General features: G+C 40.0%; 1 protein-coding gene and 1 long non-coding RNA gene across 4 annotated transcripts in view; both read right to left on the bottom strand.

Annotated features, from left to right (window-relative positions):
* Positions 1-2064, bottom strand: part of ESRP2 (epithelial splicing regulatory protein 2) — a 41234-nt gene extending 39170 nt beyond the window's left edge. Inside the window, exons 1-3 of one of the 3 annotated variants that reach the window (XR_007900495.1) lie at positions 1511-2064; positions 1264-1416; positions 168-296 (exon numbers count right to left, since the gene is read on the bottom strand). Coding sequence is in view for 2 of the 3 variants with exons in the window: in XM_051771265.1 (XP_051627225.1) it covers positions 168-296; positions 1264-1416; positions 1511-1618 (390 nt within the window). In the remaining variant the exon portion in view is untranslated. The remainder of the gene's footprint in view (positions 1-167; positions 297-1263; positions 1417-1510) is intronic. The other 2 variants (XM_051771266.1, XM_051771265.1) reach the window with 2 other exon arrangements.
* A 431-nt stretch (positions 2065-2495) lies between these two features.
* The window catches only part of LOC127462595 (uncharacterized), a 51144-nt gene continuing 26116 nt past the window's right edge, over positions 2496-27523 (bottom strand). Inside the window, exons 5-10 of the long non-coding RNA XR_007900496.1 lie at positions 20393-20775; positions 13444-13569; positions 12154-12217; positions 4563-4644; positions 4355-4470; positions 2496-3726 (exon numbers count right to left, since the gene is read on the bottom strand). This is a non-coding gene — a long non-coding RNA (uncharacterized LOC127462595). The remainder of the gene's footprint in view (positions 3727-4354; positions 4471-4562; positions 4645-12153; positions 12218-13443; positions 13570-20392; positions 20776-27523) is intronic.

Below are 27523 nucleotides of genomic sequence, written 5' to 3'. Positions count from 1 at the left end.
CAAATGGTTCGGGTCCCTTTTGGGTTAGCTTTAAAACAAGCATGGAAACCCCCCTAGTGAGTTCAAAGTGAAAGGCAAAATTAAATCCTATCTCTATTTTCAAATCCGTTAAATCTGGTTGGCAGGTTTGCCCTGAAGAGCCCCTGCTCCCAAGGGCAGCACCTCACCTGTTGAAGAACCCGGTCCAGCGGTTCGGCTTTGCTCAGTCCCTCCGGCGTTAAGGCACTGACTTCGCGACACTGGTCACTTAAGTCCAAGTTGTCTGCTTTCACCAGGGATTTGTGTAGTGTCCCTACCTAAAAACATTTAAGAAATTATGGACAAAAATGAGGCCCAATGCCATGAGCTCTTTCAAAGGCCGCGCTGGGCCTGCAGAGCGGTCAGAGGGGTGCCGGGGCCGGGAGAGGTGCCGGGGCCGGGAGAGGTGCCGGGGCCGCCCAACAACAGCCAGGACAGCATTTGTCTGTTTCACAAATCGGCCCCGCTTCCTCTCCCTCCCACCCGCCACAGCCACACGCTCTGCTCTGGGGGGGCCGCGCCCGTTTCCGTGGGGTGCCTTTTGCAGTTAGCACCCATTTTCGCGGGAGTTGTTAATTGCAAAGGGAAGATCACTTAATGTTAAGGCAGTTTCGTTAATCTATTAAGGAAATTGATAGTCGTGTTTGTTTTATCAAAGCCCTTCATCTCTAGGGGGCTCTTGTCTATGATAGGGCTTTTGGGGGGAAAAGGAAACTGGGGATGACTTTTAGATCGGCCTAAGAATTAAAATAACTCAATAGTCTCTTAAAAGCTATCCAAATATTGGTTAAAAAGAAAGAAGGAAAGAAAGAAAAGGCTCCCGCAGCAGGCCGCAAAGGGTCCAGTGGTTACCGTGAGCCCGCTCCCAGGGAAGCGTGCGTGCTTGGAGCCACCCGGGGCAGCTTTTTGTTTTAAAGCTTCGGAAGTCCGTAGACATCCTCGAAGCTACACACGTTTTAAGGCGGACGGGGCAGCGAGGGGTGGGAAGCGACCAAACTTTCTTTAAAAGTTACTTCTTCCCTTCAGACGGAACAAAAAGGACCTTCTGGAGTGTGAGCCCCGGGCAGGGACTGACCCCCGGGCACGGCCCCGGGCAGGGACTGACCCCCGGGCACGGCCCCCGCCCTCCCCTCCCTCGGTGCATTTGTGAAAGGAACAAACGGCTCCGGGCAGGCGGCGAGGGCCGGGGCAGCCCCCTCGCCCCGTGCCCGGGGAACGCGCCCTCGGCCCGGATCGAAGCCATACCTTCTTGCTGTGTAGATCCACAACTTGCCACACCAAGAGAATTAGTTCCCTCTCATCCGAACCCAGTTTAGCCCCATATGCACCAGCTGTTGCCCCAAACAACACCACCAAAGAGTCACTGTGCGAAGCCGTCATGACCACAGGGGGAAACAACTACAATCAAAAGCAGAGGTCAAAAAAAAAGAGAGAAAAAAAAAAAAGAAAGACACACTGACAAACAAAACAAAAAAAAACCCACAAGGCTCACCCCCAACCTCCAAGTAATCAAAGGGGAAAGGAGCAAACGAGGAGTCACAATATCAAGAGGAAAGAAAGAGCTATTTAAGGAGGTAGGGTGTTCGAGGAAAAAAAACATGGAGAAAGCAAGCTCACATCTCTACCTGTTCCCGGTGCTCTCCTTCCCGGGGCTGATTGGGAGGTGGAATTAGCAAGCTGTGGGTTTCTTTCCCTCTGACATCATGGCAGAAGCTCAGCCTAGCCCTGGTGGTTTTTTTTTCCTCTCCTTTTTTTTTTTTTCTTCCCCTTCCCCTCTCCTGAGTTACCTGCCCTTGGTGCAGCTCATGTGACTCTAGTCAATCTCCCAAAGGGACAAGGCCATTGGGCCTCTGAAAAAGGTGTAGGAGGGACGGAGGGAGAATCAACGCCTGGTTAATCTGGCCTGATTGGTTTTTGAGGGAGATCAGAGGAGAACTCCCTTTCTCTCTTTAATTCTGCCCGCAGGAAGTGCCTCTACCTGCTTTCAGTTTTGCGGGCTCCTGCCCGGCGCAGGCAACGCGCGCTCCGGCCCCTCGTGCGGGGGATCCGGGGCTCTGAGCACTCACACCCGGCCCCTTTCCTCGGCAAATCTGAGGAATACACGCGTAGAGTTGCTAAAACACAATTTATGACTTAGCATTGAAATCCTCGAAACAGAAGTCTCTACCTGCTCCTAATTAATTTCCTTTTGTGTGCGTTGCTACGTGTGTATCCAGCGGCCCATGCCAACGTTAATGTGTAATAAAGGTGTAGTATTCTACAAGGATTTTAAGGGATATTACAGACAGAAAGTACTTTGTATTTTAGGCCCTATTCTCTAGTTTGTAAGGGGGGTCCTAGGAAAATATTTTTTGTTTGTTTTGAGAGAGTGTATGTAGGAAGTTTTGCAAAACAGCAATATAAAGTCCTGCATTTTCTACCCTACAACTGCTCAGTAAGGAACCAGCTCCTGTGTATTAACTGCAGACCAAGCTGGACAGCTTCTCTCTATACCTCTCTCGTTTCACAGGTGAGAATCCACAATGGGAAATCATCACCCAGTTTAGCTGCTACAAAAACACTGCTAAGCATTTCTGCTCGGCAGCAGCAGCAGTAATATTTGTAACATTGCAGACTGAGACAATTTTCAGAGGTATTGTCAAACTCAAATTTATTTTAAAGCAGAAAAGAAAATGAAAATGCCTCTGAACTGTTTCAACAGTTATTATTTTTCCTATTGCCACCACTGAGGAGCTACTAACGATTTTTAAGGGCCAGGTGCTGCTAGTTAGACTAGTAATAATATTTCTTTTGCTTAATTAAATCTTCAGTTTGTACTCCAATATTAGTGTTGTGTTGAAATACAGTTTTCACTGAATGAAAAATCATGCTGCTATTTAGCTACTAATGTCTATCATGGGAAAATGCAGAGTTGGACATTTAACTGAATAGCTGATAGCTTTAATTAGTAAATCACATTTTCTCATCTTCTTTTAACATGCTAATTTTATAATTGGTTAATTATAACAGTTATTGTGGACCTCCTTCAGCAAACACTGATTCACATGCTAACACCATCAGTAAGACTAATTCCATTTATTTCAATGAAAATAAACTACATTTCAAGGATGATGTCTCACGTGAAGTACCTTAGAAGTTATGTATTAGAAGCATTTACCTGACAGAGGCCATGCAGGAAACTCTGCAGTGCACAGGTGTATCTCACTGAACATTACAAGACAGTTGTTAAACACCTCTCAGCTGTTGTCTCTGCACCTCACATGTGCAGCTGCCTGAGAAGCAATTCTGAAGATATTTCATTGGTACAGAAAGGGCAAATTCCCAAACACTCAGAGATGAAAACTTTAATCTGCAATATGTATTTATATACTCAAATGTTTTCAGCATTACATTTTCTGGCATTGCTGAATTTATGCAACAGCTATATTTTCCTCTGTCAATACATTTCTAGAAGTCGTCAGTAGAATAAAAACCCACTTATATTCTTTTTGGTTACTTATATCCTTTGGATATAGTGGTAATGAAACAACATAGCAGCCTGATCATTGAGCATGGGATGCTTCTTATCCCCAAAGTCTGTAATAAGAACCATAACAATACCTTGACTCCAGGTGTGAGAACTGTTCCTCTTACCCCGAGCTGTTCCCCTCCTCCCAGCCACACTTATCTCGTGGGGTGCTGGAGGGGAGGCAGTGTTTATACACAGACCTGTAAACACAGATTTTACCTGCAGCTTTGTTCACAGAAAAAAATGTCCCCATCTGTTGCAATTTAGCTGCTTCATGAGGGTGTCATTTTGTAGCCCTAATGTGTATTTCACAAATAATGGGATTATAATGAGCAGATTTCTATAGAAGATCATGCCCATGATAAATTCTTGGCCAGGCTGACAGATATGATCCCAGGCTCCAGTGAACTGGCACAGAGAATGCCAGTACATACGTACTTGTCTTTTAGGAGCTATCGGAAAGAAAAAGTATTGTAATTCACTTAGAGCAACATAGATTAAAGAAGTCCTCCTCAGATCAGTGTCAAAGACCCTTGAAATCTTATTTGAAATCTATGCATGGTATCAAGGCTAGTGAGCTCAAAAGCTTCCATACTTTTCACAATTAAATTAGATCATCTCATAAAATGTAGCCCCTCTTCCAAAAAAACCCATCTGGTTTCTACTATCTTGATTCACATAATTCTACTGTTATTAATTTATCTAAACTATTCTAGCTAAATGAACTTCAAACATATTCTAAAATGTTTAAAAGAAAAATTTAAATAAATGCTGGCCTTCCTGGGATATCAAACATTTTAAAATATCAGATTAGGGTTTCTCATTCACCTTCTATCCACAGCCTTCCATCTCCCTGCCCTGAGTTATACATCTCTGCAATGATATTAAAAAATCTGAAGGAATGACATTGCCTGTCTCCACAGAACAGCAACAGGATCCACTTCCTGAAAAACATGTGGGGTAAGCCCTTGTACAGTGAGCATAGCAAAGTTAATTTGTAACCAAGATCTTGCTGAAATAAAGAGTTATTGCTCACCTTTAGCTTTAATCCTGGCAGGCGTATTTGTACAGGTACTTGTTTGTAGGCTCCATACAAGGATAACCTCTCATAAATGTAACTGGGTGGAGAATAAAAGTTTTAAAGATGGACATTCATTGTTATGCAAGCTCAGTACTGTAGATATTTTGTTTGTTTCTTATTAATCAAGCAACTAAGACTAGAAAATAGATCACAGATCACATGACAACACTGAGCAAACTCATTAAATGCATTGTGAGTGCAATGGCTAAATCTTGGATAAATCTAGTTGCTTTTCATTCTTAAATACACACTACACTGTTTCATGAGATGAGGAGAGGAGTGGAAAGGAGGAAAGGGGAGGGAAAAGACCACCACCTCTTTTACCTATATTACATTATTATTAAAAATTCCTGTGGACTGAATGTCCTAATCACTGAAGCCCTTTTGTTAAAGCCGAATATGAAACTTGGAGACGTGGGATCTGGAGTAATATCCTAGATGCTTTCAGATCTACAGAAATACTTCAATTACCTTTCAGGGAAGCTAAAAGTCAATCTTCTGTTCCAAACTTGTATGATATTGAGAAGTTATTTCTCCTCATGAATATTTTACTCATCAGTTAAAAGGAAAAAAATATGATGTTTAACCCTGAGACATGCCCTGAGAAAAGTGAATTAACTCTGAAGATGGATCTGACTTCAAAATTGGCTGTGCTGGCAGGGCAGAGAGTTTGGACCCAAAGACGTCCAGAGCTCTCTTCTAGATGAATTTTTTTTGTGATTCTGAGAAACAGAGATACTAAATAAAATATGGAGCCCTGGTGTTTATCTGCACAATAGGGGTAGTAGTAAACTCTCTGCATGCCTCAGCAGCTCCACAGTGAACTGGCACAGGAAGTAAAAGATCTGTGAGTGATCTGTAAGCAAATGTGAGAAGACATTTAGACTTCATATCAACTCAGTCCTTGGCTCCTGGGTTGGATTATAAGCAACTGCAGCAATATTTTCTGAAGGAGGAGCTTACTGTAACTCCTGAAACATAAACCCATATGTAAAATATTTTCTGGCATCCTTTCTTCAACAGCAAATGAGTGGGAAAAGGCATGGGAGAAACTGCTTAATAGTGTTCTTTGATTCCTGTCTAGATATTTGGAGAGATCTGATTTTTTTGGTCTGACAGGTAGGTCTGTCATTCTTACAGTGCAATGTAGAAGCCTTGAAATAATTTCCATCAAGATATCCACAGAAGCTTGGCAATATGCAAAAGAGCTTCAGAAAGGTGGTTTGATGGATTACTACCTTGCAGATACTAACACCATCAAGCCATACTGAAAGTATTGACTTATATTCCTGTATCATTTGGAATTAAATTTCTATTGACTTAAAGGTAAATTAAAACATAAAACTTGTGACTAGACAAATAAAAATGGAATTACTTCCCCTATTATTTTACATAGCTTCTCTCCTTTATGGGATGAATCAATCTAGTGTTTTAATCCTACAAAGGTTTTATACATGCTCAGCTCCCATTGGATATAGGTGTGTGCTGTTTAGCCAAATTTCTCTGGATTACAGGTATCAGGCTTTTCAAAATCTATGCATTTACTTTTCTACCAGATTTATGGACAGATCAAACATGCATGCATAGTAGTGTCTCTTATAAATATTACTATAGATTTACATTAAAGTTAACAGTTTCTAACAAAGACACAATGAATTTCCATTTTTTTGATTGGAAATAATGCTGTCCTTCAAATAAGTTACTAGACGGTTTTCTGGAATTAGAATAATTGAAATGATTCCTGATGAGGACCTCTGCAAGTCCTGTCCAACACTGTGCCCACAGCTGGACTATTGCCAGCAGTAGATTGACCCAGCCAGGATTTTGTTCTGCTGTGTCTTGAAAACCCCCATGGATGACCTGTTCCAGTGCTGCACTACATTGCTGAGGAGAAACTTTCTCCCAGTTGCCAATCTGATCTGACTGTCAAATTTTTAAATAATTCTCTGCAACTAGTTGAGACAGGATTGTTAAGCTGTGGTAAATTAGACAAGCCATGTGATACAATTTCTGTTACCTAATGAGATGAATATGCAAGTGCTTCCTGACCCTTTCAGTCTTACCTGTGATTAAAACTCGACTTTGCGTGAAGCTTTATTGCCCCTATAATCTGTCTAAATAAATTTTCATTGCAATTGGTTACTTTTTTTACTTGTCTCAGGTGTAATATGAAAATGGAAATTCAATGGAAAATATTGTTATTGTGGCAGGTTTTTAAGCAAATAGATATTCAGCCTTAAATCAAAACACTTCTATTACTGACACATCCTCTCTTTGTCCATTGAAAGGATATAGCATTTTACAAGACTGTCAGTGCAGCAACATAACCAACAGTAAAAAATTTGCTTTTTAATGATAAGACTAATCTAGTGAGTTGTTTGTTGCATAAGCTATAAAGGAAAAAAGCTCTGCTATCACCATCCCTGCCACCATCACTATCACCCCAGTGAAAAGAGTAAATACATAAATTGGTAACACAACCTACTGCAATACAAAATGCTGTCTGTTATTCACTAGTATTTACATACAATTAAGTAGCATCATCTTCTTACTCGAAAGCAATAAGATTTAAAATTATTTCACGTGTCTAAAGTTCAACAGGATAAAATTATATCCTCTTGTGAAAAGATCAAGAGGTTGACTCATCATAATGAAAAATGAGAATGACCTGATGTCTACATGAGGCATGTAATTTGGGCCATTTTATACTTTATATTTAACAGATCAACTCAGAGACTTCCAGTCACAGGAGTAGCAGGACAGGTAACTCAGTAGTCCTTTAACTGTTTAGAAAAGGATTTTTGCACTACTCCTTCATATCCTCCTTCAATGGCTCAATGATATTCAGCCCATTGTATTCCCACACGGAAATGCACTCCCACTGCACAGCTAGAAAGTTCTCAGAAGTTCACTGAAACACAAAATCACTGATGTTTTACAGTGAGACAGCTACAGCCATCTGTTACATTGGACATCTAACTCCAGTCACCTTGTATGGAAACAGGAAAACAGACAACATGAAAAATGTAAATGCCATTATCTACATCAAAGGATCTGCAGGCTCTACATCACTCTCATTTACTGAGAGTTGGTACTCAATGCTGCAATACAGCAATGATGAAAGAATGGATCAGCAAGCAAATACAAAGGACTGTATACTGGAAGTCCAAACTACTCCATGGAAAACAACTATATAAATTACACAATTAATGATGAATTTATGCACGTTACATTTTCTCAAGCTTAACTGACAATTGACCTCATGACATTATCTTGGCAGAAATTATGAATCTCTGGCTATTTATTCAGATTGTACCACAAGCTCTCAGCTGACACATAAAACCTTCATAAAAAAGGAGGGTGTGTTCCTATAATATTTCATTCCCATTTGATTTAGCTGCTCTGACATTTAACCTGTTTCTTCATTAGGATTTAATTAAACTTATTGTACATACAGATATGCTAATACACATCTTTTTCTCACCACAGGATAAACAGAAGTAAAATATAAATGCAAAATTTAAGCAAAACCTAAACACCTGTTGAAGTACTTAATTTTAAAAACATTTCATCAGAGTATTGTATAATAAATTGATGAATGCAATTATATGCATCCAAAATAGACATGACAGGACCTATCATTCAATGATTTCCTGATCTTCCATCTTGATTATCTTTATTTTGCTCCACTTCACTTCTACCACCAACTGTTACATCCCTAGGATCTGACAGGGGAATTTCAAACACACTCTGGGTCCTATTCTGTCCCATTAAAAGGATGGAATGATCTCCTCAAAGAAGCAGGCCTCTGATACAACTTTTCTTTGTATTTCTCTTTTCACTGTCTTTTTCTTGAAAGTACCTGATCTTTCAAAAGTCTTGTCTGACTTGTTACTACCAGACTCTAGAAGAACTATTATGCCAATTTCTAGGAAGATTAGATGAGTTTATTTTCTACTCTGCCATTTGTAGCTTGACAAGACAACTACAGTTTTTGCAAAGATATCTCATTTTTTTCTAGAGCACCTCTACATGTAATTGCTTGCATGCAAGACTCGAGTTTACACTGAACTGTATTTTACAGTTACAGTCACACCAGTAGAATCATCAGATTCTCACTCAGATATATTCCCTTGTTCCATTCAACAAATCCTCTCCTCACTTTGAGCTCTGAGCGTGCTTGACCAAAGATCTTTCTCCCTTTTGCCTGATGTTCACCTCATATGCTGTGGAGTGTACAGTGGAAGGAAGACAGAAGCAGTGTCCTTACAGACACACCTGGCTGACACAAGAGAGCCATACAGGTTCTTGAGAAGAAACATTCTCAAAGAAACATATTGTACAGTCAGTAACTGTATTCAGACAGAAAGAAGACAGATTATTCCCTTTGGCATACTGCAGAAATTTTAAATTTAAGATGCCATATGATTCACTCAGTGCATTTATCACTTAATAGCTGCAGAATCGCTTTATAAACAGAGATAATAACTAAGCACATGGCAAGCAGGTGCAATTCCCTTCCTAATAAGTTGGAGTTGTGATAATATACTGTGACAGAGCTGTTTCATAAGTGCCAGTACTACCTCACCCCCTTTCCACAACCCTCTGCTCATGTGGCACACCCTTGTTTGACAGGAGATATCACCTTGTGTTCAGTCATTCCTTGTTTTCCTCAAGTAATTATTTCAACCACACTGTGACATCCTTAACATAGTAAGATTTTGCCTTTTCTAGGTTCAAAGATATGGTGGTGAGGAAAAGAAAAAGAGCCCTGGGGCAGACACAAGAGAAAGTGGCCTGGCACATTCTGGGAGTGTCCACCAGTGACTAAAGTGAATGTACTGATAAAGCTCTGGATGAAGTAGTTGTCTGGGACATAACTTTAACTCCTCCTTTCCATACTCTAGTGCTTTGCTTTGTGTGAGCAGGGAGTCTGAGGAGTCCAATCTACTCCCTCATTATTTTTCAGATAAATAAAATCCTAGTATTCACTATAAGCAAATATATCCCCACTGAGGAAATGGGAATAGTTAGAAGTTGGTTGAGGCTGCCACATATGACAAACTGTGTTCTAAAGCTGTAGGTTTCATAATGAACTCTGTTTGACATAAATATAAATTTCAGGCATTCCTTGTTCATCCAACTTCAGCTACTCATTCTCATCCCACCTTTGGCTTATTGGACCCTCTGATTCTTCAGCACTACTATTTGTGGGGTTCCACTCTGAATCAATACTTGATATTTTGATGTATTCCTTAAGGTGGACTCATTCCCTCATTTGGTTCAGTGGTTGGTTCCATAAAGAGTTATCCTGGCAAAGCAAGACAGTGACTCATGGGCCAACAAGAGGGGCACTTCTGTCTCACAGTCTGGTGGATCCATGGCTTTGGGGCACAGCAGGCTCTCCTGGGGCAGCTACTGCCCAACTCCTGCAGCTGTCACTGAGGGCAATCAGGCTGTGATCACTGATGAGTCACGATGGGCAGCATTTTACACCTACTTTGTACAGACATAAAACCTAAGATGTGAGATCAGATCTTTCTGTCTCTTAAAAACGCCAGATTACTGCCTATCTATGCAGGAATCCCTGTCAGAGAGTATATCTAGAGTAGCCTTTTGCAGTGTAGATTGCTGGAGAAGGGAATACTGTCTATAAATTAAATTCTTGCCAGTTAGATCAAAGTACCAGCAATCTGCTTTGCCTCGTGCAAGAGTAGAACTTTTCCTGGTCGGCTTCTGGCAAGAACACATAACTTCTCCTGGGAAAGACAAGGCAAAAGGACTCAATAATAAAGGGTGGAGATTTTCAGGATTATGGGTTCTGCTCCGTATCTCTCAGTGTAAGATGAGCCATTCTGTACAGGGTAATGTGATTTTAAAGAAATGATACAGGGTTTTTCTTCTTATTTAATACTATATTTGTAATACGTTAATGTGTAAATGTCTCTTTTTCTCACAACATGTCCTACAAAAGTTACCTTTAAAAATATTTTCTATTCTGCATTGGTATCAAAAGCATGAGACTTATAAATCCAAACCTTGTGAACTTGTTTGGTTTAGGGGAACAAGGTGGAGCCCACCACCTTCAATCAAAGATTAGCTGCTTTAATCAAAGAGATGTGAACAGCTTGCATTCTCAGCTTTTGATTTCCACAAAGCCTGTTTGTTTTACTTAAGGCTAGTTTACCACGCCCCTGCTACCAGGGAATTGCTGGGGAGCTAAGCCACACCTTTAGGAACATACTCAGCACTTCCTGCTCAGTGCAGCCTTAAAAGCAGTCTCCTATACTCCAGAGAGATAACTGGAGGTTAAAAAACCCAAACATCTACATCTTAAGATCTCGGCTGGCTGGCAAAGCCAGTGCACGTCATCTGTCTTTGTGCTCTTGGTAAATAGTTCACACAAGGTCTTGGGGAAGTGTTTACCAGAGAGGCATCTTTCAAAAGTGTTCCATGCTTAGGAGGCTGATAATACCTTTCCTCCCCTTTCATCCCTTTGGATCCAGCGCTTCCATTGGTGGTGCTTTGTGACTAGAAGAAAATGAATTGGTGGGTTCCTCTCAAATCCCTCAGGGCTGATATGTTTGCTGTAGGCTGACTGGTAGCTCCAGCAGAGAGGATAAGGTTTCATTATTTGTAAAATATGTAAACAACCTTCTCAGTGCTCTGAGGCAGCATCATGGTATAATTGTTAGATCACTTGTACCCTCCTTTTTCTGCTTCATCTGTAATTTAAATTACTATATCAAAAGATTTCCCAGTCCCAATGGTGATCAGTATTTGCATAAATCTCAGGGAGTTGTGTTTGTTGCTTGGGTTTTTTACTACAATATGCTTAAAGAAACAAATTTTAAACACACACACGCACACACACATTCAGTACTATAAGAAAACACAAAGCACAGAACTCACTGCTGAAACTTCAGCTACCTAAAAATGCCTAATGCACACCTAACATTAGTACCAGGGACCATCATTCCCACAGCTTCACAGATCTCCCCTTTTACCCTTCTCTCTGATTCAAGATATAAAACTATCTTTTGATTTATTGTCACTGCATACTGCAAATGGGACTTCAGGTTACCACTAAGTATTTCTTACAGGTTTTGTGACATACTCCAAATGACAGTAGCTTCTAAGGCTTGAGTGGACAGTAAGGCTGATTAATAAGATATGGTTACTAGCACAGCAGTGAGGTGGAGTAGGAGTGAGTAATTGTATTCTGTTGGAACTTATTCAGAATCCTCCAGCTCATGGGCATGAAAGTGTTTTGTAATCACAGCAATTAAAAGAAAAGACAGAAAATTAATAGCATTTTTGTATAAGTTTCCTTCATAAATTCTATAAAGAGGAAAGTATTTACAGGTAACTATAGAAAGTTAAAAATTTGGAATCAGTTACTCTACTGTTAGTTTTGCTTTTCTGAGAAGGAGTCCTGCAGTACACATTAGAATGATGTGGACTCAAAGGCAGTGGGAAGGGATACATGTCAAGAATTACAACTTGGTTGCACAGGCCTAAAAGAAGTACAGGAGACAACAAATACCTTTGAGGATGCCTCTTCATTGCTTCTAAGGACCAGCAGTCTCCATAGCAGTGACAGTATATTACTGGGGGGCAGAGAAGGAGGTTGTGAGCAAATACATAATGAAACAAAACTAGTGGGTGTAAAATACCCCCGTTTCATCAGTTTGCACAGTCTATCTATAGCAGTAACCAAAGCCCCATTACACAAACAGCCTGGGCAACTGGGGTGGAGGAATGTATTCCACAGCTCTGCAGAGATTTCTCATGAGGCAATACCCTTCTACTGGGATTAGTTGCCTTACTCAAGACTAGGCTCAGAGGGATTTACAAACCACTGTATACACTCCCTCCGAGTCACACAGTAACTTCTTCATTGTTGTGTGGACAATAAGCTCCATAAGATAGACATGTTTTTTTCTCTCCTGTAGAAGAGAAAACATCCCTTTCTTAAAAAAAATCCTAAGGAATGGGTATATGTGGATTAAGCAGGCAGGATTACACGTCTCAGCTGAAAAAAAATAGTGTATGACAACTGACATGAAGTGTTAAGTCCCTTTCAGGAAAAGAGATAATTAAGGCAACAGTTCTGCAAGTCGGGTCCACAGTTTCTGGTTCTTGGCCAACAAATATTCATTGTCAAGTACTGCTATTTAATATAAAATGTGCTTTTCAGTCTTTGTTTGCCTTTCCACAATACAATAAAGGCTAGATGACAAAAAAACATGAATCACATTTTAACAGGGAACTTGGCTTGGCATTGGGCATGATGGTTTGTGTAAGGCCTTAGGAATACTGAAATAAAGGATATATATTGGAATGCTCCTAAACTCATAAAGTCACGGTTGCTACCTTTATTTTTAATATGAAACAAGAAAAGGTATGTATCAAGATATTGTAATGTATCAAGAAAGATTAGTATGGGGATGATACATTGAAGAGTTTATTGGATCCACTGTCCTTAAGTGAGACAAAACACAGTAATTTCAAGAGCATTGTTTACACATGAAGGAAAAATCAGAAGTCAAGGATCTATTTGTTTAATTTCTTTAGCCCTTTAGAGGATAAAGACATTACTGCTTGAACTGCTTCAGTGAATTCGACATCAGATTTCAAAGAATCAAAATCTAAAGGTTCAGTTTCCCAATCTGTTCCCTAGATAAAAATACATCTTATTTAAAACAAGGTAAAGTTAATGTTTGAATAGTAAGCTCATCAAAAGACCCGATCCCATATTATAGACAAATATGCATGTATATCTACATGCACATATACATAACTCCTTTGTTATACATTCTTTTTCATTCCTCACCTTTCTGTTCCCTCAGAGTTTTCAAGTTTGGGCCAAAAGGGAGATACTTGATCTGTTCCTTTTTAGCATCTCTGACTTCCGTAATTTTCCTTTAGTTTCAATTTTTCTATGCTTTCTCTCAAGTATCTGAAAATGCAGAATATTAGCTGAGTATGTAGCAACACAGAATGATCAAATGTCTGTAGAGATCACAAGTTTCCCACACTAGTATTACAAGCATAAATCGAATACATATTTCACACATAATTCACAACACTCACTACTGTCTCCCCCTGCCCCCAGCAAAAGGAAAGGACACTTCAAAGAAAAACTGCCTTGACAGTGTGAATTCACATCTGCTGTAAGGCCATGGTACACTTCATTTCACATTTGATTTGAATGTGACTTGCTCCCTTTTCTACCAGCAGTACACACAACCTTTTTGGGGAATGACTGCCTAGGAGAGACATGCTCCTTCCACAGAAATGATTCTTTAGGATGCCTTTCCTCCACCCCTCCCAGCAGTGCCTTCATGTTTAAGCAGCTTCACTCTGAAGTTACTATACCTATGCAACTGTTGCTCATTGTGTAGCTCTTAATAACTGCTTTTCATCTGGATAATGCTGCTGTCACGTACTCTGCATAAGGCTACACCTTAAAAACCTAATAAAATGAAGTTCATGTCAGAACAGCAAGAACTACTTCTGAACTGCTTGACTGAAAGCAATTTTTTTTCAAATGTTTGTTATGAAGAACAAGTACTGCATGAGAGGGGTGTAGAGTCACTTCTCTTTTTTTTCCTCATTACTCCTTCCTCTGTGGAAGGAATTTTTTCCCCATACTCCTTCCTCCTTCCTACACATGCCACCATATGGCCACAGTTGCAGTCCATGTGTCTCAGCCTGATATTCTTGATACAAGAAAAGGCATGGCTGGCAGAATTCTCTGTGAGGATTCAGAAACTCAGGATATCTGCTCACACTTGAAAATAGCATTAAATTGTATTTTAGCCACAATTCAAAAGACATCTCAACAGAGCCTTTGGAAGGGGATGAGGATATGCTATGATTGATTAAGAACACAGAAAACAATCCTGTGTATTTCAAATCAACTCCAATGGCAGCTTTAGACCGAGGCTGGTTCATGACTGAATTTTTCTCAGGGCATGCAAAGATTCCAAATGTGATGTAAACCACACTCCTGCAAAAGCTCTTGTATTTCTTAGCATTCACACAGTTTCTCAAGAGGTTTCATTGGGACATGACAGATGTTAGTTGTGAATGCAACATCCATCACAGAGTTAACTTCTTGTATTCAAATTTAACTACTGCTTCCTGCTAACCAAACTCAATAAAAGTCAGCAAATAAAAGACTCCAGTGGGCCTTGTAAAAACTCATTTACTAATCCTGAATAGAACATGGGTGAATTCCTGTTAAAAGTTAAAGCAAAACCTTTATTGCCATTATTTTGATATCAATTAGCTATATTGTACTTCCTGGACTCTGGATCCATTCCAAATAAAGAATGCAGTGCTAGTGTTATATTCCATGGATCCAGCTCCTTTGCACCATTCAGGTGCATTTCATTCCACCACGGTAACTGTGCAGCGATTACAGGTTTCAAGGACATTTGTAATATTTGCCTTCATTTTCATTTTGAGCATTTCAAAACTGTGTCTTTTGCCCGTGGCTAAAGGGTAAAATTATATGAATGGACCAGAACTGCCATTTAACCTGCAGAAGGTGCCACACTGGCTCTGGGACCAGTGCAGGATGCTCTAGATGCTGCACTGGTTGGGCCATGGAACTACAAGCCTGTTGTATGAGGTGCTCTGGAAGATGACAGGGCAGGCACAGCAGGGCTCTGCAGCCCCTGCCCCACCTTCCAATCAAATGCTTAGTGCTAGCAACTGAAGCAACAGCCCACACTGAAGTTAGTCCTGTGTACTCATCCAAAAATTAATCCTAACTTGTACGTTGTTCAGGAAATAGCAGAAGTAACATTAAGCTGCACCTCAACTACTTTTATGGTTGGACCACTGTGCTGATCAAACACCAGTCAGATTTACAAAGTCAGTCTTATATGACTAACTACATGTGAAGTTAGTCTTGCTTTTGTTTGTTATAAAAGAAATCTTGCTCACAGTTGCACAACATCCTTTGCCTTCTCTTTCTCTTTGCTTTCTTCAGCTTAATTCTCATAATTCTCCTTAATGTCTTGGGAAGATGACAGTCAAATGTTACTCAATGATTAGACTTTTCCCTTTCCCCCAGATTTGTGTGTTCTTTGGGCCAATTTGAATTTTTTACCCTGGAGAAGAATATCAAAACAAGTAGCTGTATCTAAAATGTACAGTAGGCATGTTCAAACAGTAATAAGTCTCACACTTCTTTTGCACTACAAAGAAAACCACAGGATAATAAACACATCCAATTTTAAATATAAAATATGTATGTTTATATACATATAATAATGACATGTGGGAATCTGATACAAGACTTTCATAATATAGAGGTGATGGATAGAAGCCTCAAAGAGCCCATGGATATTCTTTCCCTTTCCCTTTTTAAACAGGCATTTTTCTTTACAGCCCACCCAGAATTAGGTCGCCATTGAAAATGGTGCATGATACACCCAGGGCAAGAGGACAAACATACTCCTCTTGCAGTTGCACTGCTGTAGAGTTTGTTTCTATGAGGTAGAAGGACAAAAAGAATATTTCAATTTGTTAGAAAATAAAAAAATCTGAGTATTTTACTTGAATTATCATTAAAAAAAGGAAAATTTACAGTCCATACGAACATTCAGCAGTTGCAGCATCTGTTAATAGAAACACTCCATCTTGTACTTAAATGGTAAATGTCCATTTATTTGCTCAGTTTAGCTTTCATCATTACTACACTAAACCCTAGAGCTGAGTAGGAACAGCATCCTCTGCTGGAACATTTGCCATGATGTAGATCACGGTAGTCAAGCTGTGATCCAGAAGGAAAACACAATTCACAACTTAGCTCTCCTGTGGCCTACACATAACAATTTTTCACATTTTGTCTGACTTGTAACTAGTTAACACATAACTGTGTTCTCAGAGTTGGTCTAGCGGAAGCATTTCAAAGATCTATTCGGCTTTAGGGTAAGGAAAACATTTCCAGACCTGCTACAGACCAACAGGTCATGTGTGACAGCATCTTCAACAGCCTCAGCAGCACTGCTAAGAGAATGCAGGACTAGGGTGTATGAAACTGGGACATTCATAGGAAGCCGATACACTGCTCTGCCACTTTTCATCTTGGTGGGCATGACATGATGAGATTACTGCAAAACTGGTTGAGGGTATTAAAATCTCTCTGTATTTGATTTAATTGCATTGTAGTACCAAGAGAAATTCTTAAAACCTTAATACTGAGATGATACCTAAGTCTAAAACTTCAATGATTTGGACAGTTATCAGACAACAGGCTCACATGACCACCTGGAAATCTGAATTGAATTGTGAACTTAAACTCTGTTCAGAAAAATCTTAAATATGACACATGCCTTTTCAGGCAAAATTTCCAAACATAATTTTTGAAGTTAAATAGTGCAGCTAAGCTGGTTTGACAGCTCCCTACTGCCAGGAATGGGAGGTCCTTCTTGTTTCTCCACACTTCTTTTTCCCAGCTTCATGTATCCCACCTCTTTGTACCTGCCACAGTTGTGGTCAGACTTCAGCTCAGCCAATGCAATTTGTTAATCCACCAGTAAAACACGTTTTAATCAGCAGCCAGGCTGACTTAGTTCTACAGAGTCTGTTCCTGCCAGAGCCTACATAAATAGATGGGTTTACAGTCAGGAGTGAGAGCAGAGTCTCCTTTCAGCAAACCCTAAGACTGGCCAAAGCCATGATGCAACCCCTTTCTCATTACTCACACACTGTAAAAAGCTGGGCTTGTGTTTGTGACCAGGAGTTCAGAACTTGTTTTGGCAAGTAAAATTTTCAGGGAATTTTCAGAAGCCTTGACTCCCCAACTTTCCTTTAGCTAAATAAAGTTGCAGTTTTCACAACTTTTTTCTTGTTGACAGTTGGTTGGGGCCAGAAATGCCATTTTAACTACAAACTGCTTTAGCAAGTACTGCCGTGAAGAGGAATGAACACAATGTCATGCCCTTATAGGGTCCTTCAAACAAATAATTTAGTATGGGAGTAAAGCAAGGACAGACTTCCTTAAGGAAATTCCTTAACTAAAGTGTTATGACCTACATCGTAATCAGTTTAGTATAGACCATATTGATTTAAAGACCTAACAGTAATTTACTTCAGATGCATGTACAGAAGGAGACAAAACAATAAAACAAGAATAAACAGTAAGCAGCCAAATTCTTCATTAGTTAATGGGTCACGCACTCATAGCTACTTAACAGGATTTTGAAATACCCACAGCAACTCTTTCAGCCCAAGGGTCTTTCAAATTACTTCTGGAATTTTACATTTTTCAAATCTTTTGAGAGTGGTAGCTAGAGCACAAATGAAGGAAAGAGCTGAAGAAAAAGAATAGTACAGCACTATGCTTAATTTTTTTATACCATCAATGCCTGAGAAAGAAATTGATCTTGAACGAGAATGTCAGCACTTCTTTCCCAGAATATCACAAAAACCTGATGGTATGAAGGACAGATCTTTTCAACATATCAGATGTACAAGCACACGTATTTTGAGTGTTGTCCTCAGGTAGGTCTGAACATACACCTATAGCAGGATGCACAGACATACACTTTGAACAGTTGCCTTTTTTTAAGTATAATTTTAGTTTGCTATGAAATTATTCAGGTTGTTAAGAAAGGACTCTTTATGGCAGGAATAGTCCTTTTATAAACATCCTGTCCCTATTTGTTAACCAGCTTTGCTCATGAATAAATACCATGCAGCTTTTTTCTTCCTCATCCCCACCTTTTAAGAACAAAAGCAGCCTCAGGCCATCGAGTCTTCCCCATCACCTCTTAATCTCTGGGAAACAGCTTCTTTCTCAATTGTTGTTGCTTAACCAATGCAACATTTAACGCCGCAGATGAATCAGCACTGAGCTACTAGTAACCTTCTGACTACTGATGCTTCAGCTCCACCATACCAAATTTACTAATGAATGAGTCAGGACTCAGGTGAGCTCCATTTTGGGAGGTCATTCCAGAGCCAACACTTGTTGTGATACTTTCTGATCTCGCCTCCCTCTGACTCTGTTCCTAGATTCTGCTACATGCAATTAATTTCTGTGATGTAGTGTATTCTGATTTTCAGGACCCGTGACATCTATATGGGGTTTGTTCTTATTTGTCAGGCCCTAGATGATGCTTTGAAGTTTAGGGATTCAGGGTTTAGTACAATACCTGCAGTGATTCTCTCTATGACCTTACTAAAGATCAAAAGGAAGTATTCTGTTGGTCGAGCTATTGAAGAGACAGCAATTCCAGTGAACAGAAAGTTTCTCTTTCTCATCTGAACTAAACAAGAAACTCCAGTGTATTATGGAAACAAAAGGACAGATTTGTTATGAACCCTTTCCTCAACAACATGCATATGTATTTATATATACACATATATATTTTAAAACGTAAATTATGTAAGTATTTATACACATACACTTTTTTTCTCCCAAGCAGTTATTCAGAAGGGTGGACAAGGATGAAATCCCTTGATATTTTAGGTGGAGTTCTAAATTGCTCCTGTGCACAACTTTTCTTTTTTTCCACCCCTCAATTTCATCGAGCAGAATGGCCAATATGTAATAGAAATAGCATCAGTCAGCAAGATCTTGTCTTCAACTGTTAACACTTTTAATCAGCAAATAAAATGACCTAGAAATCAAAAAAGAACCCGTCCCCCCTTTTTTTTAACTCCTATTCTTGTACCTCCCCATATCCCATTCAGGAAGAACACGTTGTGTTTTCGGTAACTGCTCCATTAACGCTTCTCTTCAGTCCCCACACGACCGCAGCCCCCTCCTCCGGGCCGCGGCTGCGGGGCTGCGTTTCTCGAGCAGCCTCTGGTGGTTCCGCAGGAGCCACCCCGGTCTGGAGCTGTGTGTGCTGCTCACGTCTGGAATCGTGTGTGCTCACACCTGGAACCGTGTGTGCTGCTCACACCTGAACTGTGTGTGCTGCTCACACCTGAACTGTGTGTGCTGCTCACGTCTGGAACCGTGTGTGCTGCTCACACCTGGAGCTGTGTGTGCTGCTCACACCTGGAGCTGTGTGTGCTGCTCACACCTGAGCTGTGTGTGCTGCTCACACCTGAACTGTGTGTGCTGCTCACGTCTGGAACCGTGTGTGCTCACACCTGGAACCGTGTGTGCTGCTCACACCTGAACTGTGTGTGCTGCTCACACCTGGAGCTGTGTGTGCTGCTCACACCTGGAACCGTGTGTGCTGCTCACACCTGAGCTGTGTGTGCTGCTCACACCTGAACTGTGTGTGCTGCTCACGTCTGGAACCGTGTGTGCTCACACCTGGAACCGTGTGTGCTGCTCACACCTGAACTGTGTGTGCTGCTCACACCTGGAGCTGTGTGTGCTGCTCACACCTGGAACCGTGTGTGCTGCTCACACCTGAACTGTGTGTGCTGCTCACACCTGGAGCTGTGTGTGCTGCTCACACCTGGAACCGTGTGTGCTGCTCACACCTGAACTGTGTGTGCTGCTCACACCTGGAGCTGTGTGTGCTGCTCACACCTGGAGCTGTGTGTGCTGCTCACACCTGAACTGTGTGTGCTGCTCACACCTGGAACCGTGTGTGCTGCTCACACCTGAGCTGTGTGTGCTGCTCACATCTGGAGCTGTGTGTGCTGCTCACACCTGAGCTGTGTGTGCTGCTCACACCTGGAGCTGTGTGTGCTGCTCACACACGTGTGCTGAAATATTTTTCTTCCATAATATAACAGGACTGTAATTAATGAGTATCATATTCTGGATTAGGAATGAAGCTGTAACTCGTACTTACAGGATGCAGAAAAAAAATCTTCATATGTACAATTGGTGCTGTTCTCTTGTGAGGTAGGAGATTACCAGAATTCATCACCTGGTTCATTCGTGTCAGTGTAACTGGTTTACCCTGTATTTCTGGGTTTAGTTCGTATGTGACACTGCTCAGGATAATTTTTAGGAGCTCTCAGAGGTCAAGGGTAACAATAAATCTTATTGTATCCAGCAGGCTCAAATGAGTTGACATGTTGTCATATGAGGATAACATTTTTTTGAGGAAAGTTAAAGATGACTTCTCCATTTTGTGGTGAAAACATCTGATTATTTTTCCATCCTCTTTTCTGTGAGGGAGCCAGGTACCTTTCAGGGTCAGTCTTGAAGAACTTCCATCACACTTAGACACTGAAATAAAAAACAAGCCATAAAAAAAAAAGACAAAATGAAGGCTTCATATGGATAACTTTTCAATGAAAGTAACATATCTTTTGGGTTCCTAACCTTTAGGTTTCTTCTAAAGATGCTGTTGAAGCATCAAGATACAGAAAATAAAAAGCAGTCATTGATTTTGCTTGTAGTTGACAGTAACTCTTCTATTTTATGGAACCTTTTATAAATCTTGGCTTCTGTTTACATGTTTGGAACGTACAAACAAACAAACAAAACTGCACCTTTTTTTTGGACTGGGAAGGTAAAGAGTGGGACATAAATACACCAGCTGCTTCAGACCAACAGCTCTCACAATGAGCCCACCAAAATTCTTATTTTGTTTCTGTGTGTCAAACATGTTGTGAACCCCCAATGTCACAGAAAGCAACCCTCAGACTTTCTAAACCTCTTGCTACTATAAAAATCCTGCCACTCTGAACATGTTACTGTATTGTATTTACACTGCAATTCTGAGCAGGCTGTATGGGGGGATATGTTTTGCATGAGAATCTGCACCTAAAGTTTCCTTTAACCTCAGTGAAATTTAAGAAGAGATTAATACAAATTCCCCTTATCTGACTAGGAAAGGAAACAAGAAAACATGCATATATCCAGGTACCAGCTCAGGGATCACTCAGATCTAGCTTCACTCTCAGCTTCCTAAACCAGAACTGCATCATAACTACTGATGCCTTTCTTCCCCTCTTACTCCCCTCTTTTCTTACAAAGAATAGTAAACCCCTCCTATACCTTTTCCTTCAGCAGCCTAAGGCCAGAGCTATTTCCAGGAGGATAAGCCCTCTGGGCATCCAAAGGGGATGGGGCAGCAATCAGAGGCAAGGTAGGAAGGCACTGCTGCTCCTGCATTGGGAACAGGGCTCTCGGAGCTCGACAGGTATCCATTTCAGCCATCTCTAGGTTTTAGCCCAGTTATATAGGAAAAAATTTCCAAGTGACTTCAGATTCTCTGGACAACACTGGTAAGTAAAGCAGAACGAGAGGTTCACAATCTGCAGTACTCATCTACGTGTCTTTCTGAATATAATAAGATTAGTGCAATCAAGTGTGATACTTGGGCCTTTGTTATGGGTAAGAACTGAATTACTTTGTAATTACCCTTGTGGCCTCTCTTGATGGTTCAGAAAGCCTTAACCCTGACAGAGCAGCTGTGTGTGTGTACCACAGACAGGCCTTCTGTTATGCTAATTAGCTTTACGTTTATTTATTTGGTCCTGATCTTCTGAGATTCTTCCATATTATCTGCTATGTAAAAAGAAACTCTTTCTTCTCAGAGTATTAGCCAGTATAACTGAGTGTAATATACATTGCTTTCCAAAATTCCCCATAACCTTTTTTTTCTTAATGTCAGCAAATTCAAAGCTGAAAATTCATTACTCGTAGAAAACAATAAAAATTAAAAAGCTTGAACTTTGATTAGACCCTCATGTGACCCTCATATCAAACACTGATCAGTCAGAGTGGATCATAGGGATATGTGGCAAAACTCCTCTAATTTTAACCAGTATGTTCCACGATCTTTGTTCTGACCAAGGATTGTGGATCAACAGTTTTGTAACACAACTGACGTTTCCTTTCAGCAGGCAAGCCCTCGGGTAGGGACAGAGAAGATGGACCTGTCTAGATCTGATTTATTGTCTCCTCCCCAGCTATAGCCAGACAGTTCACTAGTCAAAACTTGCTGGAACAGACTTTTAGGTTTTGACTGTCAATCTCCTGCAAGTTCAGGTGCCTGTGTATGAGCTGCTCTTCATTGGGCTGTTGTGGCCTTTCAGAGTATTTCTGTTCCCTCTGTCATGTTTGGAACACTGCATACCATCATACTACTGAATACTGAACATTATCATATGAAATGATGTCTCAGGAGCCTCTACTCCCATGCTCCTGCCTGTTCTCAATAGCATGATCTCACCTTCCCACTGCTTTTTTCTACTGTCCAGGCAAAGAGGAAGTTTTACAAAGCAATTCCAAGGCACACACTGATTACAGGACCTGCCTGTGTCACACTGAGTGCCAGTCCCTGAGGAAGGGAACCAGTAACACAGACATGCTAACACAGAAACTGGAGAAAACCTTGTCTAACTGAAATTAGAGGGGAGAATTTAGGTAGGAAATGTAATTATTAAAATGGAGTTTGATGACACCCGGATTGACATTCCCTCATATGGAATCAGGCATTTTTGATGACTGCAGGCAAGGAAAACCTCGGGTTTGCCTCTTCCAAAGAGTTGGTACTTTCATCAGGCTGGTCCAATGTTATCAGAAAGACTTTTTAAACTAAAATTTACATGCAAATAGAAAATCAAAACAGTTGATTTTTTTTTCATTAAAATACAAATTGGAAAAAAATAAGTCTGTGTAATTCTATCAAAGCCATTGTTTAAAACTGTAGAAGTCTCCTATCAATTACTTTTTACTTTGCTCTTACATAGAGTAGGTTAGAACAGTGGTTTTTAGGAAAATGTTGTAGTTAAAAATTCATTTTCACTAAGATTCTGTTATACAGCTAGGAAGAACTGATTTGCTTTAATAGAGCTCAACACTTAAAGTAGAAGAAATTTATATATTTATTGTGTATATATTTATTGTGTATTAAAAGAAAAGAGCCACAGACTGGTCCCCCAGCCTCCCTTTTTACAACATCTGGACACCTCATGGAAGTTCCCCTTTCACTGATAAGATTGCTTCATGACTGAAAACTGCTTTAATACCAGTCACAGAGACTGTTTTTTCCTCCAGAAAATTACTGTTATATTAAAAAAACCCTACAGTTATATAAAAAATTGACTTGGACATTTACAGTAAAAATTATAATAACGTGGGATGGGAGGGGTGGAGCTGTGCTGATAGAGTTCATCCTGGTCCTCTTAAATTGCTGTGAAACTGGTCCCTGACTGAGCTACCTCAGAGGCCCAGAGGTGACCCAAGGTAAAACATCATCTGGAGAAGACAGGGATCTCAATCAGTGTCTTGCAAAAAACTGAGTCATACACTTTATACAGCACAGTTAATATCATATAAAAGATAGTCAACATATGAAAGACTGAATATATATTAATAATGTAAAAATCTAATTATAAAATTAATTATAAGGGCCTTCTAACTGTTGCCACTGTTTATGTTCACATATGTAAACTTGGTGCTCTAACGTTTTGCTATATTAACTTGAAAATTTAATGTAAAGGACTTCAGGTTTACATGGAAATTTTGGGTTCTGAAAAACAAATGATGCCCAACCATTTTGTGGTCTTAGACTGATATAAATGAATATGACTCAGCTTTTTTCCACTAGTTTTTTTTCCACTAAATATCAAGAAAAGAAAAGTCAGCAGCATATGTGCTAGTTGACATGTAAAAATGTGATCATCACAGCAAGAAAGGAAAGCTGCATTTAAAGTATCTACTTAATAATTCCTCTCGCAACCTAAAACTTTAAACTTCAAAGAGCTCCAACCATTTTATTCAGTCTGGTTAGGATTCTGAGAAAAGACTTTTCAGCTGATTCTCTTAATTTGCATCCTAAATTGACACAAAGCCTTAAGTGCACCCCCGGCTAAACCCGAAGCCCTTCCCACCGGTAACGAAGGACTCGCTGCTGCAGCGGGCGTGTTTTCACTCCCCCCCTGAACCCCACCGACCCTGCCCTGAGGGAGAACAGCTCCCCACCTGTCAGCACGCAGATATGTTTGGTATGTCAGTCACTGCAAAGCTGGGATCCCACGAACAAAAGACTGAGCTTTCCTATGACTTGGAGGCACATTTTCAAGGGGTCAAAACAATGGACCAAAGGGAGACTCTGAAACTGGGAAACCAAATTTACACTTCTACCATGGAAGCAGAAATACATGGAACCTCTAAAAGTAGAAATTCCTTGGAAAATACATGGAAACCCCTAAAAAATTAGGGCAACAGAAGAGTTCACCCACCAGAACTTTGTGGTCTGGGGGAAAAAAAAAACAGCTTGTGTACCTTTTTTTACTTGGCAATGTTAAAATTCCCTTTCTCACCTTTTTTTTCTTATTTGCCATTTATCCCCAGCATAACTGAAGGTCATCTCCATTCTCCTTCCTTTCCTCCCCAGTAAGGAGGAGCGGGTGAGCAGTGTGGGAAAATAATGCATGCTGTGACTGCAAGCATTATGTTGTTCTTAGGATAATATAGGAATCCTGTCTCCCAGCCATGGTAAAGCTTGATTAGGGTATACATGGAATCTTCACTATCAAAACAACTAGCTTCATCATACGTATTTTTGATCCTGCTCTGAAGACCTACAGAAGAAAGTGATTTTAAAAGGTGCAAAAATACATTCTTAAAGGCTGAATTTGTCTACAGAGGAAATATGACATAATCCGTAATAGTCCAGGGTAGATTTAATTTCCACATCCTTTAAGCTTCATCTCTCTGCTGATGCTGAAAATCAAAGGGCCAGTTCAGACAGATTTTTTTTCAGCAAGAACACTGAAGGGTGAGCAATATCTATGAAAATTTTTAGAGACACACAAGACTGTAATTTACCCTGCATTTTAAAAGTGACTAATATCTAATTAGAGAAAGTTTTTCACTAGCAATGATTTGTTCTTATGCTCCTCGTCTTTCAAACTGGTGAAGTGTTATTTGTGATGATGATGATGAAGCACTTACTTAAACTTGTGAATGGAATTGACACCACTTTGGAGACCAGTGAAAAGAAAGAACCTGTAGAACTGCACCTGAAAACGTGTACTCTCTACTTGCAAGTGTACCAAGAAAACAAACAGAATGTGTCTGTAAGAAAATCATGCAAGTAGTGTCCCAGTTCTGCCTCCTTTACCAAAATGACCTGATCGATCCTCTCGATGTCAGTTTAGCAGTTACCTTTATGACTGGCCGCTCCTGAAGTGTCTGCTGCTCTCTAGTGGCTGCCACAGAAACAATAACGCACATTTCTACACTGAAAATCCATGAAAAACAAAAATCTACTTTTCAAATGCTTGAAGGAAGAAATTGTCTCGATATCCTATGTTTTCTGCAGCAAAGTCTCTTTGAGGAGTTCCCTGTTCCCATTCTGGGGTTTGATACAATGGTTCACACAACTGCCTGTGGGGCTGCATGATGAAAAATATCAAGTATTGATATTATTGTTAAAAATTATCCTTTTTCTTAGGATATCAAGGGTTACATTAACCCTAAGAAAAAGGTTTATTTTAAAAATTCATAATTTCCCTGATCTGTTAACCATGTAGACTCACAAACAGCTGCACTATCACCACCAGGACCATGCACCAGGATAGAGGTACAAAGGGAGCAAAGCACTGAGAACAACCTGTGCACTCACAGTCCAAACTCCTGATTTCTTAAACATTTCTGTGGACTGACTGTGTACAACCAGCTCTTGCTTTGGCAGAAACCAGAACACTACGAAAACTAATCAGAGAGCGTGCAAAAACCAATTTACATGCTAGTCATACATGTTCTAAGTTAAATCTTTCAAAAATGCTGTTAAAATCAATCAGAAGCTCTGTTAACATCTCTCTTTTTTGCCCCCACCTCACCCTTACATTTACAGGCCTCAGTGAGGTTGGTCCTCCAGAGTAATTTTCACCTGTCATCCCAATACTTCCAGCTAGATGCCAGTTTTTGCTGCTTGTTTATTTATTTATGCCCAAACCTGTCTTTCATCCTATCCCTTAAATCTAGAAAACCCTGCTCAAATTAATTGGTATTCAACTTAAAATCCAACCTCGAGACATATTACACTTTGATGTTTACAGTAAACTGCCAGTTAATGATGGAGACAAAGATTGCATGCAGGGAATTTCGATACCAAAAACACTGTTTACTTCCAGCTTCAGGAAGTCTCCTAAGTATGCAAATAATGAGACTTGTTGCTCTGTGTTGTTTCTTATTTCTTCCATTAAATTAGTTTGCTGCAATTATTGCAATATACTAAATGAAAGAAATCTCTATGCATTGTTTTAAGATTATGACACAGAAAGCTGATTATTGCTGTATCTCTTCTGTTTGATATTGTGGTCATATAAAGTAATATCCACGTGCCAGGAGCAAAGCTGCCTAATTAACATTTATACTCATGGGAGCACTGTGCACAATTCACCTTTTTAATAGTTTTTTGACCCATACTGAGGTTAACTATACATAGCAGGGAAGTTGTTCTTTCCTCAAAGCTGTTAGTGAGATATAATAAATTTTACATTTATCTGCCTTGCTTTGGCAAAAGACTTGAAGGACTAAAGCTTGCTGTTTTACTTCAATCCTGACTCCATATCCCAAGGGAAAAATTCAGTCAACTGTAAAACAGGAAAGGAAATGTAATAGACCAAATCAAATCAGATCAAATAAGCTTCACCATAATAAACTCATCTGATTCTATATGATACTGTACAAGAAAGAAAATCACGAATCTCTGAATTTTGTAAGCAGAAACTCAGTTTACTCCTGATTTCTGATATATTTTCTGTGCATACACAGATATACATACACTGTAAAAGGGCTGTTCCCAGCAGCAGTGAATGTATGCCACTTTTGCATATTTTCATGAGAATCTGTAAACCTGCAGAGTCTCTCATGTTAGCAAATTAAAACTCTGCTGAATGTTCATAGATCCAAACAATTCTTTTAGCACTACTATGTTAATGATTAACACTGGAAACATTTCCTATGTACACTGGCCCAGAAGAGAAGGTAACTCTTTGAGGCTAATACTTTG

This window comes from Manacus candei, unplaced genomic scaffold (assembly GCF_025592945.1).
Source record: "Manacus candei isolate 608988 ecotype Guabito, Panama unplaced genomic scaffold, ASM2559294v1 h1tg000131l, whole genome shotgun sequence".
Lineage (NCBI taxonomy): Eukaryota > Metazoa > Chordata > Aves > Passeriformes > Pipridae > Manacus > Manacus candei.
This window is presented reverse-complemented; position numbering and strand designations above follow the sequence as displayed.